Source organism: Rousettus aegyptiacus, unplaced genomic scaffold (assembly GCF_014176215.1).
Source record: "Rousettus aegyptiacus isolate mRouAeg1 unplaced genomic scaffold, mRouAeg1.p scaffold_m13_p_2, whole genome shotgun sequence".
Classification (NCBI taxonomy): Eukaryota; Metazoa; Chordata; class Mammalia; order Chiroptera; family Pteropodidae; genus Rousettus; species Rousettus aegyptiacus.
The window spans coordinates 27073084-27093949 of NW_023416295.1; the positions used below are offsets into that span (position 1 = coordinate 27073084).

At 37.3% G+C, this 20866-nt stretch overlaps 1 protein-coding gene across 2 annotated transcripts in view; it reads right to left on the minus strand.

The window, feature by feature from the left end:
* BZW1 (basic leucine zipper and W2 domains 1) overlaps positions 1–11042 on the minus strand; it is a 13098-nt gene extending 2056 nt beyond the window's left edge. Inside the window, exons 1-11 of one of the 2 annotated variants that reach the window (XM_016131072.2) lie at positions 10974–11042; positions 9701–9774; positions 7446–7622; positions 6122–6216; positions 5326–5391; positions 3897–4032; positions 3115–3224; positions 2828–2998; positions 2220–2366; positions 1571–1709; positions 7–129 (exon numbers count right to left, since the gene is read on the minus strand). In XM_016131072.2, coding sequence (XP_015986558.1) covers positions 7–129; positions 1571–1709; positions 2220–2366; positions 2828–2998; positions 3115–3224; positions 3897–4032; positions 5326–5391; positions 6122–6216; positions 7446–7622; positions 9701–9764 — 1228 coding nt within the window. In that variant the 5' untranslated portion in view covers positions 9765–9774; positions 10974–11042. Of the gene's footprint in view, positions 1–6; positions 130–1570; positions 1710–2219; positions 2367–2827; positions 2999–3114; positions 3225–3896; positions 4033–5325; positions 5392–6121; positions 6217–7445; positions 7623–9700; positions 9775–10973 lie in introns of those variants that run through there. The other variant, XM_036237396.1, reaches the window with a different exon arrangement.
* Positions 11043–20866: the final 9824 nt, after the last annotated feature.

Genomic DNA, 20866 nt, shown 5'->3' on the forward strand with positions numbered 1-20866 from the left:
ACTTACCTTCTTCAGCATTTTTGAGCCACTCTACAAACTTTTTCATTTGCTCAAGGAAGACACTTTTCCCCTTTGCAACATGTGCATCTTTATACCACTTCAGAATGGGTTCTTCACTCAGGACTTCAGCTATAAAGACAGTGAACATTACATTCAGTTTTCATACTCTTCTTTCTCTAACTTGGGCAGAGTTAGGATCCATCCTAAAGATGCAAATGCCTACATGGCAAAAAAGTTTCTACTGAAAAGTCAGGTAAAAGCGATTATTTTTGTCATTTAAAAAATAAATCTGTATTCAAAACCATCTCTTTACTAGTTTCTTCAATAAATTAATTTTGAAAGATAAAATGAGAGCCCTATATTAAAAAACTTTTGAATAAAGTTCTTGCTAAGTATGATCCTACTGCTAGAAAAAAAACAAGCTAGTGATTCTCTCAACTGAAGGCAATTTTACCCCTAACTCCAGGACATCTGACAAAGTTGACAGACATTCATGGTCATTGCACTGGGGAGAGGTGCTACTGGCATCTATTGAGCAATGTCAGGGATGCTGTTAAGCACTCTATGGTACATAGGATAGAGACCTACAAAAGAGTTATCTGGCCCAAAGTATCAGTAGTACCAAGGCTGAGAAATCTTTTGAAATGATCAGGGATATGTTACTTTTTTTATGTGTGAAAATGGTACTGTGATTTTATGAAAAAAAAAAAAAAAGGTCCATGTACCTTACAGATCTATATTGGAAAAATTAAGAATTAAATGTAGATTTCTAGGATTTCTTTCTAAAGAATCTGAGCAGGAGGAAGTAACTAGGGTTATATTTTCAAGAAGCCTAACCACAAGCTTATCACCACTGAAACATGGGATTCTGAGTTCACTACTTCATTCTTTCTTTAAAATAAATAAATAAATCTGGAATGGGGGTAGAGCTCTCTTCTAAGTTTAGAATATAAGCATGAACAAAATCATTTATGAAAACTAGGTGATAGAAATAATACATGTGCACACAAACTACACTTACTGGGATCAAGGCTGGTCTGATTTGTGGAGGAAAAAAGCATAATCACCAACCATAGTAAATTACATACTGTAATAGGATCTCTCCCAACTGAAGTCTTTTATTTATTAAACACTTTAGACCAGTTTTTTTGAACTGGGAATCACAGAAAAGGTAACAGTTAACTGAAATAGGAGGTTTTACATAAGCATTTTGAGCTAGTCTTAAAAGATAAGTAAAGGTCCACATTGGGTAGGTCAAGGGAAGTTGACTTCTCGCAGGCCAGACTACACAGAGACATGAAGAATATGTTTGGGAAGAGAACTGGTAGAGTACAGAAGGTGAAGTTTGAAGCTGCACTAAGAAGGCTTTAGACTTTAACTTGTTAATGAGATTCAGAAATGTACTGATATTAATGCAGTAAAAAGCACCCAATTCAACTGAGACAACTCAGTCCTATGACTCGAGTAACATATTTAAGGAGCTGATGTTCAGACAACTACTCAATGGAATTACTTTGAATATTCTAGGATTTTTATGAAATGTATTTTCAAAATTGAAAATTTAAATTACCTTTATAAAAAAGCACCACTATTTTCTGGAAGGCTTTCATGAAATGAATGTTATCATAGCAATACTCCTGAATCTTCAGTAACAGAGTCAGTTCAGACTGACCTTGAGTAGTAAAGGCAGCAAGTAGAGGGCTGTATTGCTTTTGAAGGGAAGGGAGAAAAGATTTAGTCATTCATTCTGATAACTATCCATTATAAAATTCCTAAAGTACAGAACATAACTCATCTTTTAAAATCACTGTAAATTATCTTCTATTTGCTGAAAATAAAAAAATAGTACAGCAGAAAAATCTAAGCGTCTAAGTCAAAAAAACAATACTGCCATCAAGGATTCCTAATAACAATCAGTACAATGTTAATACTTTAAGGGAAAAAGAATGCTCCTATTTCCCAATATCCTCTCAAATTTAAACATCATATTGTAGGCTTAAGCTACTTTTATACACATTTTCATTTTTAACCTGTGAACCAAAGAAAGCCAAATCAGGCTTTTTAAAAGGTCACACCAGTAGTTAATACGTTATTGCCTATTTACTGGTGGGTTATCCCCAGGAACCACAGATGTAATAAACCTTCTAAGAGAAGTACAGTAACAGTTCACTTATCACCACTCAAAAGCAGAATGTTTTGTCAAGGCACAGTTCTAATACCTTCAAGTGCTTGATGGCTTGCTCTGCTACAAGCTCCTCTTTTTTGTTCCATTCTACGGTGCTCATTACACTGGACCAAACTATTCCAATGACAACGGGTTCTGGGATGTTGTTTTTTTTCATCTCCTCCTTGACATACAAAATTATCTGTAAAAGAATCCAAATTTAGTAAAAGAAATTAGTTTTGATATGTACATATTCCTCCATATATCAAACTTAGATCTTTTACAGAAATACAAAAACACCTTTCCATACAACTGGCAATGACCACATGTGTATCATACATAATCAGAGAGCTTTAGAACTAGAAGGATAGACTTCTAGTTCAAATCTTATTTTACAAATGGGCAAACTAGCTAGGAAAAAACTGAGATAGAAACAGGAAGGTCTGACCATTGGCTTATGCCCTACAAAATCCCCAAGTAGCATAATTTCTGGGCACTAGTAAGGCACTGAATATGAAACAGACTGAGGCAAAGCTCCAGCACAACACCCTATAGAATTAAAACCTTCTAGTGAGAAATACTTTGAAGTTTCACAAATGAGTCAACATTTTCTTTACCAGAAACTTAGCCTTATAAGGATGGTTAAAAAAAAAAATATCTTACATCCTTAAATGGATCACCACGGGACATCTGTTCTTGAAGTTCTTTCTGGAGTTCTTTACGAGCTCCAATGGTTTGCTGATTCCGAACATATTCTGAAAGCTCTTTCAAGCCTGCCTCAGTAAAATATTTTGTGAAGTGTTCTACACTTTGTTTATTGGCAGGAAAAAGTTCCTAAAAGGAGAATTTAGATTAAGAAAAACATTTTTCTTCTCTTCACATATTAAAAATGATAGTTTCCTTATTACATTTTCTTGAAATCAAGAATGGGAAAAACAGAAATTACAAACCATCAATCTGTTATCCATGCTGACTTTCCGAAGACTTGCAGCTACTGCATTGATATCTTTTTCGTTTATCCATGATTTAAAGAGCTTTACAGCAAAAGCTGCTGAAACCCCTGTAGAAGAAAAGAACCTACTTAACAGAAGCAACTTCCTGGATTTCGACCGCTGCATCTCTCCATTTCTTCCCTCCATAGTGGAACCACAAAGGATTACTCACTTTATCCCCAAAATTACCCCTAAACTTCCCTCTGCCACTGCTTATCATTTCATTCTAATCTCTCTATTCTACCATTTGCTAGTTGTGTATTCTTAGTCAAGCTACTTAAACTGTTTTCTAATGTTAAATGAGGTAACTAGTACTCTAATACTATAAAAAATTGTTTTATTACTGTAAAGAATTTAACTATGGAAATCACGATAAGGAATTTATTTTCCTTTTCAGCTTGACATTCTTCCTAATGTCACTTTCTTTATTAAAAATGTTCCCAAGTCTCCCAATTGAAATTAATCTCTTTCTGGTTACCACTGAATTTACTTTATAATCAATCACATTTGCAACTAGATCCTGGATATTTGCTGTATGCCTAAAGCAAACCATTAATCCTGGATGCCAAAGGTATACATTAAATATCTATGAATTTGAATAAACCTATTAAATTTAAGGATAGTTAAAAAGACTATTACACAAGTCAAATCTAGATAAATACCCTAACTTTTCTATCAGTTTATCTTTCATGCTCTTATTCACCCCACCCTCCGCCGACTAAAAACCATCCTTTAATTACCTTCTTTAACCAAATTCTCATTGTAAAGGCTATTAAGAATGGACGCATTAAGTGTTCCATTAGCCAGAAGAACACCAGTCAACATAGCCAGCTTGTTCCTCTCTGACTCCGAAAAACCCTTTAGAAACAGCAACAGCTACAAAAATAAATAGTTAAGGGTTAAAAGAGCAATTGCATTACATAAAGAGAAGCAGTAAAACATACTATATTGGTTAAAAGTGTGGGCTCTGGGTACCAGAGTTTGCATCTCAGTTATATACTCATTAGTGAATGATCTTGGGCAAGTTAACCTCTGAACCTGTTTCTTCATATGTAAAATGTGGATAAATGTAAAACTTGCCTCAGAGGGTTTTTGTGAATGTTAAATGAGTTAATAATTAGAATAGTGCCTGATACTCAATAAAAGTTACTATAAACATTATCAGATTTTCTGTGCACCTAGATATAGAATACCTAAGACTCAAACACAAGCATGCTAAATTTCTTTCTCAATGTGTTAGGTCTGATCCTCTGCCCTCTCTTTTGAATAAATCTCACTTGATTTTTTTAGCCATTTGTCCCCTGTTTAGACACAGGTAAGAAAGTATACAAATTAAACTAAATGATCTACCCCAAAACTATATTTTAAAGAGAACCTACCTAAATGTCTAAAATAATCAAATCTAAATAGTATGGGGGTTTCTCAAAAAATTAAATGTAGAACTAGCATATGACCCAGTAATCCCACTTCTGAGTATTTAAAGAAATTCAAAACATTAATTTAAAAGGATATATGCATCCCTATGTTCACTGTAGCATTATTTGCAACAGCCAAGATATGGAAGCAACCTAAGTGTCCATCAGGAGACGAACTGATAAAAATGTGACACATATGCACAATGGACTATTACTTGGCCATAAAAACAGAATGAAATCTTACCATTTGAGACACAGTTGGACCTAAAGAATATTATGCTAAATGAAATAAGTCAGACAAAAAGACAAATACCATATATGATTTCACTTGTAAAAATACAAAAAACAAACAAAACAAAAACTCATAGATACAGAGAACGAATTGATGCTTGCCAGATGGGAAGAGGGTTAGGAGGAGGAGTGAAAAAGGAGAAGGGATTAAGAAGTTCAACTTGGCAATTACAATATAATCACGGATATGTAAAGTAAAATATAGGGAATACAGTCAATGATATTCTAACAACTATGTTTCGTGCCAGGTAGACATTAGACCAATTCCACCTGGGAATCACTCCTTAACTTATCTACGTGTCTAACAAATATAACTATGCTGTACACCTAAAACTAATACTGAATGTCAATTGTAACTGAAAAATAAGAAATTTAAAATGATCTCAAATCTGTGACAGAATTAGGATTTAACACTTCCCTTTTTGACCTTTTGTTTTCCAAAAATGTATATTGTTCCACATACCTTTTTCACTTCATCTTCAAAACCTTTCTCCAGGTATTTATAACGCCTGATTAACTTGTTAAAAACCTATGAAGGATAGTAAAGGAATTTAATGATAACTTCATACATATAAATGGAGATCCCTAAAATAAGGTATAGGTCAGAGCCATTGAGAACTCTCCCATAGTATCTCTAGAACAAGAAAGAAGCAAACCTTCCACTAGAAATAATAGTTTTAAGCTGTTTAAAACAGCAATAGATTTTTATTGATAAATATTAAAGCAAAGACTAATTGTTGCTTAATATAAATCATTTACCCATTTGTAGGACAGTAACAAAATAAGATTATAAAATATAGTTCTAATTTCCTAATAACATAGATAATAATATCTAAGGTGCACCTGAATTCTTTGCTTACAGTAATATAAACGTAACTATGTATGAAACCTTGATATGAGATTTTGATTAATAAGCTCATCTGCCTATAACTCATTCACCTTTTGAAAAGCTGTATGCAGAAGAACTCGATGTTGGAAATCAAGACGGAACTGATTTTCCTATTCAGCTTGACACTGTTTCTCAAAAATGAATTAATTTTAGAGAGACGAATAAGAAAAGAGCTAATTCGATCTTTTTCTACTGTTTTCCTCAACACATTTTAGGTTTCCAATTCATCATACTGCATGCACCAAGATTATCTCTAAACCTTTCGTTTCAATTCCTTCAAATCTACCTGCGACCTTAAAAGTAGACTATTCTTTAAACATTAGATAAATGCATAGTAGCTAACTGAAATAATTATGTAAAGTTTCATTACCTGAGCAAATGCTTGCATGGTCTCCAGGTCTTCTTGTGCTGCGAATACACAGACATCTGTACGCATCATGTCATCTGCCAGTGTACCACCTGGGGCTAAAGCATATTTTACAAAAAATTTGCAGTGACCTTCATTTAAAATTAGTAACCATTTCAATCTTTCCTTCTGTGAGATTCTCATTATAAAATAAAATGGTAAAAATTCGAAGAGGTAATTTGAAAGCAAAGTCAATTTTCTCAGTAGGAATATGGCTTGTTGGGGTTCAATGTGTGAATAAAGTGATATAATTTACAGGAATAAAATAACTTTAGCAACTCAATGAAACTGCTGCATTAACCATTCAATCAATAGTGCCAAATCTGTCATTCAAGTAGAGATGTTCATAGTTGGTTTTGATATATGACTTCATATAGAAAACAACTCCTCAAGCTTCTAAAGAGGCTGGGCTATAAAAACCTACAAGTTAGAGACTATCTTTTAGATACATTTCTAAGTATTTATGGATAAAATGATGTCTGATGAAGTTGGTGGGGGCATAGACAAAGTAAGATTGTTAATTACTAAAGCTGAGTAACAGATCAGTATACGGTTTACCTAGGGTATGTTTAAAAATTTCCTTAGTAAATGTTTTAAAAAGGTTTTTACGAACAGGCTTATTGATAGCAGTATTATGTATAGTAAATAGATATCTTTCATATTTCTTACTATAAACTGGTACTACAACGAAAGACTAGGCATTAGAATGTATAAATATAAGTTCCTAGTTCCATTAAGCAATTGTTTGACTGCATGCAAGTTACTGAAACCTTTCTATGCCTCCATTCTGCATATATACAAATGGAGTTCTGATTCTGTCAGTTTGGCTGTGTGGGTCAATACAATATTACCATCATCATTTGAAGATACATAACTAAATGACTAAAATACATAACTAAGTAGCGCACTCTGTTAAGATATCCTGAGCTGTTAAGGGTGGAGGTAGGAGTACATTAGATTAGGGCAGTACTGTGCAGCAGAAATATGTGAGCCACACAATATAATTTCAAATGTTCTAATTTCAAAATACTAAAAATGGGTAAAATTAATTTTAATATAAAAATTTACCTCAACATATCTAGATGTTTTTAACATTTCAGTATTCAAATTATAATTAAGATGTCTTACATTCTTTTTTTATATTAAGTCTTTAAAATTGCACATCTCAATTTGGACAAGTCACATTCCGAACTAATGCCAACCCAATTTGATAGGTTTGTCAAACAGTTCGTATTCTGGATTCTAACGATCTTCTCCATACAGCATACTTCCCACAAAACCCACTTACCCAGCATTCCGCCAGCCACCAGAATGTCAAAGAGTGTTTCTGCATATCGGCGGTAATCAAGTTTTGCCCCAGAAGCATCGAGAAACTTTGCTACTGCTTCCAAATCAGTACCAGTTTCAGTTAAGCCTTGAATAATACAGTCTTGAAACTGAGTAGGGTCAAACCTCTCTTTTTCATCTGAGGGAGAAAAACCCCCAAAACATCATTTTAAAAGGCTTACCAAAATGCCATGAAACCACCACCTTACAAAGTTATAACCACGGAATAAGTTAACCACAACCATCACAATTTCACTTATTTCAACAGCTAGAAAATACAAACACAAACTAGATTACCCAAGACCTGGAACTCTAGCAAATACAACAGAAAACTAAACAAATGTCCTTTGCAAGTTTCCTTTCTGCTAGTGCAAGGCAAGATTGCCTAGTCACAAGAATTGTACACCTTTTCTTCTTCTTCTTTTTTTTTTTTTTGCATTAGTCTCATAAGTGAGCCAAATAAGTTAGTGTGTTCCTACCATCAGAAGACAATTTCTATCTGGAATGCTCTTCTACTGCCTCTGGGCTTTTCTGAATTTCAGGACATCCTCTAAACCTCAGGTAAACTTTATTCCTGAGTGATGTGAGTGATGCTAATAATTCATATACTCAAGAGGATCAACACTAGAGCTCTTGATTCGTTTCTTTAAATGACTATAACATTTTGTATGGTTTATAAAAAAATCAATCCTTTGCTACTTACTATGATAATCTTTACATTTATTGGGCGTCCAACATAGAAACTGAGGTAGATGAATGCCTTGCTTTGACCTTTATAACAACCTTGTTAAGTAGATCCTTTTGTTCTCACTATTCAGAAGCAGAATGGAAGGCCAGAGAAATTAGAACCTATATTGGGTAGTAGTTAAGAGCATGGGCTCTGGAGTCACACTGCTTGATCCAAATCCTGGTTACAATTTGGGTAACTAGTCTCATTCTTTATGACTTTTTCTATTGGAAAATGGTGATTAAGACTAGTACCTATCTCATAAAGCTGTTGTGAATGTTAAATAATATAAATAAAATAGAAAGCACACAAAACAGTGGCTCTGGGTGCATGCCTAGCTTTTATTGAGTTGCTATCACATACTCTGTGATAGGGTAGATTTCCCTATCTAGGTTAGATGCTATCTTAATTTTCACACAGCACTAAGGCAACCAGCGCCTCCTTGTTTGCCTAGGACTTAGTTTTTAGCACTGAAAGGCCCATGTTCTGGGAACCCTCTTCAATCCTAGATAAGTCGGGATGGCTGTTCACCCTACCCAGAACCCAATCATCAAGAATTAGGAGTGCATGAGTGATCTTGATCCGGAAGAGGATGTGACATCTCTTCCTGATGCTAACAATAACATTACTAGATACTACATCTATATAAAGGTGATGCCAGTAATTCACATACTCAAGAGGATACAGACTTTTCCCTATTACTGCTGAACTGCTCTGGTTTCCAACTTCTGTTTCTCTTGAGAAAAATCTACTGGCTTAAATGTAAATGAATCTGTAAGCACTAGAACTAAATCACCTTTTGATCTCCCCACTACAAGGTGACAGACTGTAGAGATTACAAAAGATTCTATAATGTATGTATCTTAAATTTATAACCAGTAGCTGTTTCCTCAAAATCTCCTCTAAAATAAGGTCAACAGGTGCTTTTGAGCAATAAAATTAAGTAGTTTTTGGAAAAATATCAAGCCCAATACAAAATATATGAGACTCACATCTCATTTAACTTTGCATCACTAGTGCAGTGTCTTGCTACAGAATTCAGTGCTCATATAACTGCCCACTAATACATAAAAATAGTTCATTTAATTCTAGTTTCTTTCAAAGCCTATGAGAAATGTTTAATTAAAAAAAATTAGAATGTGAACTGTTTCATAATTAACATCCATGAGAAAAGTCTGATTTCTTCTCATACATCTTTACAAAGTTTGGGTGAAATCAGTGATCCAATTAGGAGCTCTTTCTATAAATTAACCTTTTCCCTCTGGCAAAAATTTGCTTAAATGAAACTTAGCTACTGAAAATGCAACCCATAATTTAAAAAAATACTCAGAAATATTAGGGGTACATCTGAAATAGCAATCAAGAATATCAAGTCCTTTTCTGGTGTTTTCTCTTAAGGTTTTAGTACTGAGCAATTGCCAACCAGAAGAACCAAGATATAAGTTATTCTGGAAATTTGAAAAGTGATATAATTACAACAAATTATTTACCTCTTTTTCTGGTTTTAAAACGCTGGCCTGATAGCGTTGGCTTTTGCTGCTTTTGATTATTCATAAAAGACACCCTAGAAAAAGAAAAATAAGGCCTTGAAAATATCAGTGCTATAACATTCATTTTAAAAACAAAGCATCGAACCTTGGTCTAGTCACATATAAATCAAACTGAACACTCTCAGCCTGACAAAACACCTGGGCAGGCAAAAATAGTTACCTTTACTTGAATTAAATATAAGTTCAAAACCTGCATTTCTTCCCCCCAAAAAACCCTTTAAAGATGTAACGTGAAGTATACTTTTAGGTAACTCTACAGTACTGACAGGTGGCAAATCACCCATTATAAACATAATTGTTTGGTCTTTTCCTCCTTTCTCTTTAAATTCGCCAACATCTTCCACTACTTATGAGCACCACAGGAAGATAACAAATTACCACCATAGTCAAATGTGTATGTCGATTTCAAGACACTGTCAAAAGGCGAACCGCTTCTGTTGAAGGGCCTGGTTATGGCCACCACCACCCTACCCTACCTTCAAGTAGTGCTTGTGACCACAGCGGCCGCTTCACTACTCCCGCCTGCAAAATGAACTGACAGCAGGCCTAGCCTCCTTTGCTCCATACCCTACAATCCAAGCCTCCTCCAAGGGCACGTGTCTCCTATCCACGCCCTTCCTGTGCCTCCCGCACTAGCGACAGATAACCCGCCCCCGCCCAGGATCCCCTTGGTCACGGCCGGGTGCCGCAGGGGCTGCTCCTCGCCCCGCAGACCCTTTTTCACTGACCCCGTCGCCGGCGGTGGCGGCCGCCGCAACGAGCGGACCACAGGCGCCGAGGCGCTTCGCGCCGGGGGCCCCGCCGCCCCGTACATCCGCCCGCCCTCCAGCGAAAGCAGCGGCGGTGGAGGCGGCCGCAGTGATGGTGGAGGCTCCTCCGCCCCGCCCGCAGGAACCCCCCACGCGTACATCACCCAACAGAGGCCGCGGCGGCTTTGTTACCCAGGCCGGGCAGGGCCGGAGGGGGGCCTGTCTCCGCCGCGGCGCACCTCCGGGCCCCACGTTCCGGCCTGAGCCACCGCCCCTCGGCCTTCCTGCTGAAGCAGCGGCCCCGGCCCTACCATCCAGGCTCCGGATCCTGCTCGGCCTCATGCGGCGGCCTCCGCTCGGGCCCATCCAAGCGGGGCCGCACAGGGCCTGCCAACTCCCTCGCCCTCTGCCCGGCGCCGAGGGGCCGCAACCTCAGCCCTGGACGAGCGGGCGCCGATTCTCACCGAATTTAAGGCGAAGAGAAAAGAGCCAAAAATCCGCGATGTGGCGACAACTGCGGCGGTCTCTCTTCTGCGACCGGAACTAACGCGAGGAGAAGGAGGAGGAGGAGGAGGAGGAAAGAGGTGCCACCCCCGCCCGGGCTGGTAACCTATCGCGAGATTTCTTTCTCTGGCGCCCTGCCCCGCCCCTCTCGGATCGCTACCCCGAGTCCCCGCCTTTTCCATTTTTGGGGGTTTGGGGTGGGAAAGCAGGAAAAGGGAGGAAGAGGGATTTTCAATCCTTTCTTATTCCCTTATTGGGTTCCAGGTTTCCTGGACACTTATCATCGACTAGGCCGTCGTTCGTTCACCGCCTCGTTATCCGGCGTCTTAGCGCATGGAGGGATTAGGAAGAAAGGTGTCTGTCATCCCCACCAGTCTCGAGAAAGTTGGACACGTCCGCTCCAGTTTACCCCCATCGACCCCCTCCTCTTGAACCGGAAGCGGACACTAGTGGAAGCGTGGCTGGGGCGGGGGTGGGGGGTGCTGGAGGCCTTAGTCGGTAAAAGTTGTTTGGTTAATCCGCTTGGCCTGCCCTGGGTTCCAGGCAGGGTTGGGTAGAATTTGCTCAGACTGAGTCCAAAGCGGGGCGACATTACCCTGCGGTGCTGGCTGGCCGGCTGGCTGTGGCGGGGGTCGGGACATGCACTTCCTTCTTAGAAGCAAGGAAAATCCAGACAAGGTTGAGAAGGAAATTCTGTCCTCCGACTGTGACCACCACTCCTTGCCGTGGTTTGTCGTTCTCTCCACAGTGTGGTGGTTGTGGGGACTTGGAGGGCATCAGAAGCCCTGGGAGGACTTTTAAAAACACAGTTTGCTGGGCCTCACCCGCGATGATGAAGGTCTGGTGTAAGACTCAAGAATGCATTTCTAACAAGTCCCCAGTGATGCCTGTGCTGCTGGTCTAGCGACCACATTTTTTAGAACCACTGGATTAGAGAGCATATCAGAGAGCTGGCAGAGGATAAGATAATGCATATGAAAGCACTAGACGTTATGATACAGTACAAATAATGTCTCCAGAATCTAGCCTCATGTTTTTATTCCATTTGTACCTTGTTTACCTCTCCCATTTGCTTCCTTACGCTCCTCCTCCCAGAGAAATCCCCAAACAGGGTTTGTCCCTAAATTACATTCCCTGGGGACTGTTTCTCCTCTTTATCATTTTGGTAAATTAAGTCTATGTAAGTTGAGTTACTTTCCTTAACTAACCTCCCAATTTCATGGAAAATTACTTTCTCAGTAATTTCTTTACTGAAATTATTGCCAAATCCAGTGATTCTGTCCTCACCTTTGCCTCCTCTGAGCATTTAAAGTGGTATTACCCATCTCTTTAAGACTTCGCTCCAACTGTCCTGGTTACCTCTCCCAATACTCCTTTGTATTTGCTGATTTCTCTCTTCTGTACTCACACCTTTTATCTTCTTCCATCATGTTTTATTACATGTGTCAATTTGAGAAATGTCCAAACCTGTAGAGAATTTTTATGAGAGCTTATTTGAGCCACACTGACAGATGACAGGGTGGGGAAGCAAGATCTCAAATGCCCTGGAAAATGACAGTTTGCAGTCTTTTATGCCTTTGGAATTAAGGAGGGAACAGGAGGTTACAGGAAAGTGAGAAAAAGGGGTGGATTGGATTACAGGATAGTTAACAAGGGTATGTGCTCCCTTGAGGGTGGTAAAGTCTTTGTGGGGTATGAAAAAGAGGGTTACTTCTGGCATTTCTAGATGCACAAGAACAATGAACAGGCTCACGTATTAAAAACCTTTTACTAAAAAAGTTATAGGCCTGGGATATGACTACCCACCATGATCTGCCCAGTTAGGAATTTATGATCAAATCATGTTACAAGGTTACTTTCAGATTTATTACTATGCCTCTTTTCTTGTCCACACATGTCAGTTTCATACATTCCCAGGGATTTAACTTTTATCTCCATTTGAAAGAGTTCAAATTCATATATTGAATCATTAAATATTTGTTGAGTTCAAATTCTGTGCCCTTCCAGGCTGAATGAACAGCAGTCTGAAGGTACTGACATATTGGAGAAACCAAAAGAGGTTAGTGTTACTGGAGCTTGGTGAGAGAAGAGAGGGGTGTGAGGAGCAGAGGTAACTGACAAAGAAATCTCTAAATCTATCCTTTCCCCGAATCCCTAATCTACACTACCTGGCATCTCCTCCACTGAGTGCCAAACTAAAAACTTAGTACTATTGATTACTTTTCTCTCAGAACATTTTTTTCACTTCTAAATTCTGTTAAGGATATAATGTTTCACTAATAAAAAATATTAGCTACTTTTATGTACTGACCTAGGATCCTTAGGCTCTCTATGTAATAGAAATTGACAAGAGGCCAAACCAGAAGCTCAGAGAAAGTATGTTGGGGCTTATATTCAAGCGCAAGGGTGATAGCATGGTCAGAGAGGGGCTCTAGCTGCTCAGGGCATTATGTAGGACAGTGAGGGAGGGCTTGACATCAAATGGGGTGATCCTCTCTTTTCTTCCTGGTTATGGTGCTTGCATAAACGCAGCCGATGCTGAGGTCCTGGCGCAATTTGGTAGGCCCAAAATGGTGGTACTGCTCATTATCATCAACCTAGGAAGGTCATAGAGTGGTCAACTCAGGGCTGCATGCACTGTGGATGTGGGGGTCGACTGCCTGGGGGAAGTTTTGTGGTTGGAAAGTTACCTATCTCTGTCTGAAAGCTGCTGAGCTAGCTGAGCTGTACTGGATCTGGCAGTTAAGAAAGTGGAACCAAGCTTGGTTCCTATTCTGTCTCAATCTTCCAATCTTCTCAAAACAACCCTATAATCAAGAAAATATTTTAGACAAAAAAAGGGTGACCTGATCATAAATTCATGCCTGAGTAGGTCATGGTGCGTAGTCATGTCCTAGGCATATAACTTCTTTAGTTAAAGGTTTATCTTTGCTTTAAGCAAGCCCTGTCCATTGTTTTTGTGCATCAAAGTTAACATACCTTTGAAATAAGCTAACCACCCTCAAAACACATAACCTTAACTATCCTACAATCCAATCACCGCCTTGATTTCTCCCACCTTCAAATAATCTTTACATTCCTTCCTTAATCCTAAATGCATAAAATAAACTTCAAAACTGTCACTCTTCAGAACATTTGAGATCTTGCTTCCCAGCAATTGTCATCAGTTTTGACTCAAATAAATTTATAAAAATTATCTACCAGTTTGGACACTGCTTTTATCAACACTCTTATGAGCCCCATTTTATAGATGGGAAAACTAAGATATAGAGAGGTCAAGTAACTAATCCAAGGTCATAGAGCTAGTAAATGGATAAGCTTGCCTTGCTAAAAAGATCTTATTTATCTATTCAACAAATGTTTATTGAGTTAAAGACTACTTAGAGATACAGAGGTGACAAGTTAGACCTGTGCTCTCACAAAGCTTATCTTCTGTATATGTCACATTTCTCAATTATGTCATCTTTTTTTAGTACCATTCTTGATTTAGGTCTCTATTACCCCTAACCAGGACTTGTGCAATAACTTTCTCACTGTCTCATTTCTTTCTCCACACTTCCAGAGTAATTTTCCCAAATGCTGCCCGAATCATTTCTCTTCAATGTTTAAATGCCTTTGGTTTGTACTTGAGACCACCCAGCAATAGCTCTAAGCAATGTTTTTAACTTTACTTCCCATTATATTGGTGGTTCTTAACCTATTATTATTACCCATTGTGGGGTGTGTAGCAAGCTATTTTTGAATAAAAACTATAAGTTAGGAAATTACTTTCTTTAAAAATTAAAGCAGATTGAAGATGATCTGTTATAAATTCATTCCTATTTGCATTCTGATGTGTTCTTGGAAGTGAGAGAAGGAGAAGGGTTTCTGGGAATTGTATGTGGCAGGCAGCCTATCTTATCTATGCTTTCGGGTGTGCCCACAGGTGTAGGTACAATGGGCTGACCAGAAATGTCCTTTGTAAACTGTATTATAGCAGAAAAGATTCCCAACAACCGAAATCCAAGCTTTAGTTTGACTGGACACATTGTGTCTTTCCCCTTCTTGAGATGTCCTTGCCTCATTTTCTACAGTCAAAATTCTACTTACCATTTCAACCCTTATCTCAAATATTGCCCTTTCCCTTAGGCTTTCTTAGTCACTGCAGCTGATGTGAACACTCCTTTTCAGAATTTCCTTTGCACTTTGTACTTTCTTTCTGATATTTGATCTACTTTTGTATTTGCAGTTGTCTTTTGTCCTACACTGAATTTTTTGATGGCAATAGCAATCTCTTACTAAATTTAATGCTGCCTCAAAGTATGACAAGCAACATGTTTTAAAAAGTATGGAATGAATTAGATAAAGTCAGTATGTTTATCAAAATCTTAGACTTGTCCATGGAGAAAGAAGGGTGACAGGGAAGTTTAAGCTGATATTCTTACAAGAGTACTGAAATGTAGACATTTAAAGGAGATTTTAGTCCCTGGCTATTATTGTGATTTCATACAAGTACTTCTCTAAAATGTGAGGGCTAATACTTTACGTGATCGATAAGACCCTTCTAATGCTCATAAACAGGGTTCTATATGTGGACAAAAAAGTGGGTCTATGTAAGGGCAATCTGAACATAAATTCCTAACCAGGCAGGTCATGGTAGGTAGTTAATCCCAGGCATGTGATTTCCTTAGTAAAAGGTTTATCTTTGCCTTAAGCAAGAACTGTCCATTGTTTTTTTGTGCATCTAGGCTAATACACCTTTGAAATGCCCTCTTGCAGGCCCCTCTTTCTAAATCATGACCACATCCTCAAGAGAGAACATAGTCCTAACTATCCTGTAATCCAATCCCTGCCTGCTTTCTCTTACCTTCATGTAATCTCCTTACATTCCTTCTCAATCTCAAATGCACAATTTGTTGGCATAATGTTGTTCATAATATTTTCTTATAATCCTTTTAATATCTGTAAAGTTGCTAGTTGTGTCCTGTCTTTCATTCCTGATTTTGGTTATTCATGTCTTCTCTTTTTCTTGGTCAGTATAGCTAAATATTTACTGGTTTTGTTGATTTTTTTCAAAGAAACAATATTTTGGTTTCGCTCATTTTTCTCTGTTTTTGTTTTGGTTTGGTTTTTTATTTCATTGATTTCCATTCTGATTTTTATTATTTCCATTCTGATTTTTATTATTTCTTTCCAGACAAGAGCCCCCCACCCCCACCCCCGCCACCAGTTTTAACCTGGAGTTTAGTAGCTTTTCATGAATAAACACTTCTCTTTTTGTTGTTGGCCTTTGGTTGATTTCTGGAATTCTGAAAAGATAGTTTTGGACAATTTTGTCCAGTTCTATAGTATTTTTGGAGAGAGGATTTGCTGACTTCTTTACTCTGCCACAGCTGCAAGTTTCCCATAGTACTTTTAGATATAAGATTTTTACCTATATAGATGAAAAATGCTAGGTATAACATGTGAACTTGTTACTGCTTTTAACTTTCATAGTGAACGTAGATAAATGTTTCTTTTTCAAGGGCAAATAACAATAGTCTTTATTCCAGCAACTAGAAAGGCCTGTTTTGAAAAGCACATTGCTTCCCTTGAAAAATAATCTGGGAAAAGTATTTATACTCCTATGCTTTGGAGAGATGATTGTAGAATACCTTTTGAACCTAGCTTAAAAATTGTAACATATCTGTATCTATACATGTAGATATAGATATATGTACACACACACACACACACACATACATATAGAAGTATTTCATAAGCTCCACAAAATTTTTACAATGAAAAAATTTTGAGGTACCATGAGCTTTCAGATACATTTTAGATGAAAATGTGTTAAATGGTTACTATATATCACATATATACCATTTTTTCCACTTTCTGTATAGAATGATTTTAATAGTTATTTGTCTAGTAATGATATTTGCTATTAATAATATTTGTTTTAATCAAGATAATGAAAAATAAGAAATAAGCATTGCTAATTACTGGAACATTTTAGTAAAACTTGCTAAATAAGTTATTCTTTTAAGAGGATTATTTCTCTCCTTTTAAACAAACACACTCTATTATTTAGATTTTTGAAACTTAGAGATTCAAGAAACCTAGCATTTTATCTTTCTCATGGTAGGTTAAGATGAAGACTCTTTATTCCTGTAAAGTTTTTATTTAGAAAATATTTTGAGGTGACTTGCCAAGTAAGTAATATTTCGTATGACCATAATATCTACATTCTAAGTTGTATAGTATTTAAGGCTGTCATTAAAAAAGAAACCCAAAACCAACAAAGTTAACTGCCATGTCCTATTGTTAGCTACAGCATTATTTAGGACTATTGCTTGTTAATTCATATCTCATAGTATGTTAAACTACAACTAAAAAATAAGAAATCTTACTGATGATCCAGATCTAAACATCTCTATGTTAGAAAATTATCTCAAATATATGTGGAACTGTTGCTTGGTATATTAAAGTGGCCATCTTTCTTTGATGTCTTTATAAACTCAATTTTCACTTTTTGGGGGTCTCTGTGTGATATAAAGTTATATATGAAAAAGCCACTAAACTAAATAGAACTTAGTACTGCAGTATTATTATTATTATTATCATCATCATCAGTCATAGTAGCAGTAGTAGCAGCAGCAGTAGCAGTAATACTGTTACTATTAGTGATAGTGCTACTACCACTACTACTTAGTGTGTACTTCTCCTTTTAGTAGTAATAGAATGGTCATAGTAGACCTTACATTTAGAGAGGATGTTACTGTTTAAGAAGTGTTTTCACATGCATTTATAATTCTTGACAGAAACTTTGTAAGTAAGTGAGATTGTTTTACTTTCAAAATAAACTAACTATAATATAACTGATGATGATGATTCTTCCAAAAGAAGACCATGGATTACCATTAAGTAAAGTTAGTGTCAATTTATTTGATGAGAAAAAAGTAGAACCTTTTTCTAATGGTGCATTTCAGGTTCCACCCTTACAATGCGGTATTAAAACTGTCTTGAAGACTTTCCTAGGTCTTTCTGGGGGTAAAAATAGTCTTCTTTTATAACATAGCTTCATTTTCAGAATCTGACCAGCACTGAAAGTTATACCTTCAGAGGACATTATACATAAGGCTTGCCCACTGCAGAGGTTCTCACTCAGCACAAGGTGACTTGTGATAGGAAGTGCTAATGTGAAATTCTCCATCAGTTCTCCACATCTATTACTTTCAATTCAACTCACATTTTTAAATACGTAATTTGCATGAAGAATTTTAGAACCCAGGTAAAGAGGTCTTTTTTTTTTTTGTATGTACATCAAATCTCAATATTTATGGATGTGAACAACTTGAGAATTGAAAGTTGAAATAATAAACTCCTAAACTTTGATTTATTTAGTCCTTGGTTAAAAATATAAACTATTGTCACGGTGGTATTTGAAAGATCTGGGGAAGATAAAATCAAGTACTTTACATTTTCAATGTATTGTAGGTTTGGATAAGCCTTGGACAACATTTATATTCCAGAAATTTCTTGAGCACATGAACAAAGAGACCAGACAGGTGGGAAAAGGTCTTATTTAAAATGCCAAAGGCTCTGCTTTTATTGTATTTTCCTTAAAACTGAAGAAATTTGTCCTTAGTTGTAAGTTTAATGTTAATTACATTGGCTGTTTGTTCAAAATTAAGATAAAGTCCCTTATATCTTCTCCCTGGAATGTAATTGTCTGCAGGTTACATTTGGTTAATAAGTTATATTTGTTGTAGGATATGAAGTTTATTCATTTAAATTGTAAATGTACTGTGTTCATCAGATTCATCATTATATAAATTATGTAAGCTCTTCTGACATAGAAAAATCTGAGTCTTGTCTGTTTTTCCTTGCTAGCTGCCTGTCAGCATCTAACTTTACAAATATTAAACCATTACTCTGATACGATATGTTGTGAACAGAGCCAAAGATAGAGTCAATGAGGGAGTCAAGATGACACAAGCTCAAAAGAAGACATAAGAAACCATGATGGAAAAAGAATATCAGAATAAGATTACAGAATTAGGCCAAAAACCCAAAACCTAAAAACCAAAACGAAACTGGTTAATGTCCTACAGGGCAATAAAACTGACACCTTTGGGATTGTTTTTTCAATTATACAAAAATCCTTTGCAACTTGTCAGTGTCCTATAAATTAATACTGGTATTAGTTTCCTGCTGCTGCCATAACAAATTACCACAAATTTTGGTGGCTTAAAACAACACTGATTCATTATCTTATAGTTCTGGAGGTCAGATTCCAAAATGAGTCACATAGGCTGAAACCAAAGTGTCCTGGGTTAAAATCAAAGTGTTAGGAGGGCTGTCTTCCTTCTGAGCACTCTAGGGCAGAATTCATTTCAGTCTTTTCCAGCTTCTGGAGACTGCCTACCTCAAAACGAACTTTTCAGAGTCTGAACCCTAATAAATGGCAGATACGTAAAGTTCCATTTCCCTAGAGCAGTACTGTCCAATACAACTCTCTGGGATGATGGATATGGTCTCTGTTGTGCAGTTCAATATTGTCTTTGCTAGCCACATGCGGTTATTGAGTACTTGAAAGGTAGCTGGGCAACTTAGAGAACTGAATTTTTTGTTTCATTAATTAAAATTTAAATTTAAATGACCACGTTGGACAGGGCAGCCCTAGAATATGAGATTACTCTTTAAAGTATTTATTAGTGCTGGATGGAGTACAGCATTGAAAGAGCACGTAGTATTTTTTCCCCTTTCCAAGTTTTGGAAAATTTTTCTTAACATGGGAAAGTGAAATGGAGACTCTAACAGATTAAAATCCAATAACAATGTGAAGCCTGACTTCTTTGTCAAAGAACTATAGCTTCCTCCTTTTTATCTTCCTCATATCTCCTGGCTCATAGGTATCTGAGTTACATAGCATAGGTTTCAAAAACGCTTTCTTTTTGAATAGAGCACATTAATTTGCCCTTGCTTAGTCAGTTTGAGATACATCCTGTGCTAAAGTATGTACACAATACAGTCCCTGACATTATCAGTGGGCCTGTAGTCTAGAAAGAGAGAACACACATATAGATAAATAGATGATGTGATAGAAGAACCAGGTACGACAGGGATATGAGGGAGGAAAGGTCACTTCTACACTAAAACTATATCTGTTAGCCTCAAAAGAAGGTTTACTGGCATAATGGGTTGAATAGTGTCCCCCCAAATTCATGTCTACCTGGAACCTCAGAATGGCTTTGTTTGAAAATAGGGTCTTTACAGAGATAATTAGTTAAGATGAGGTCATACTGGATTGTTGGGCCCTGAATCCAATGGCTGGTGTTTTTATAAGAGAAAGGAGAGGAAGAGTTGGACACAGATACGCAGGGAAGAAAGCCATGTGCTGATGGAGGCAGAGATTGGAATGATGCAGCTACAAGGCAAGGAACACCAGTGAACCATTGGAAGAGGTGAAGAGGGATTCTTCTCTAGAGTCCATAGCCCTGCCAACACCTTGATTTCAGACTTATAGCCTCCAGAATAAATATTTAAGCCCTAGGAAACTAATACAATTGGCGATAGTGGGTAGTCCGCAGAATCGAGGACAGAGCTAAAGAAGCAGGCCATAAGATGCACAGGGACAGGGGTACCTCTAGGATCTCAGCAGCAGAGCTAGTGGACTTACTCTCCATGGCCTGGCCATCCAGGTGATCTGCCCCAGTGGCCTTTTAACTTCGTGTACTTACTCAAAAGTCTAACTCTCAGTAAGGACTGAACATACCCTTTACCTTTTCTAGCAGCCCTCCTGGAACATATGGAGTGAAGGACAGGCAACTTCTCAAAGGAAAAGACCCCATGCAGATAAAAACAATAGGTAACTGCTACACAAATG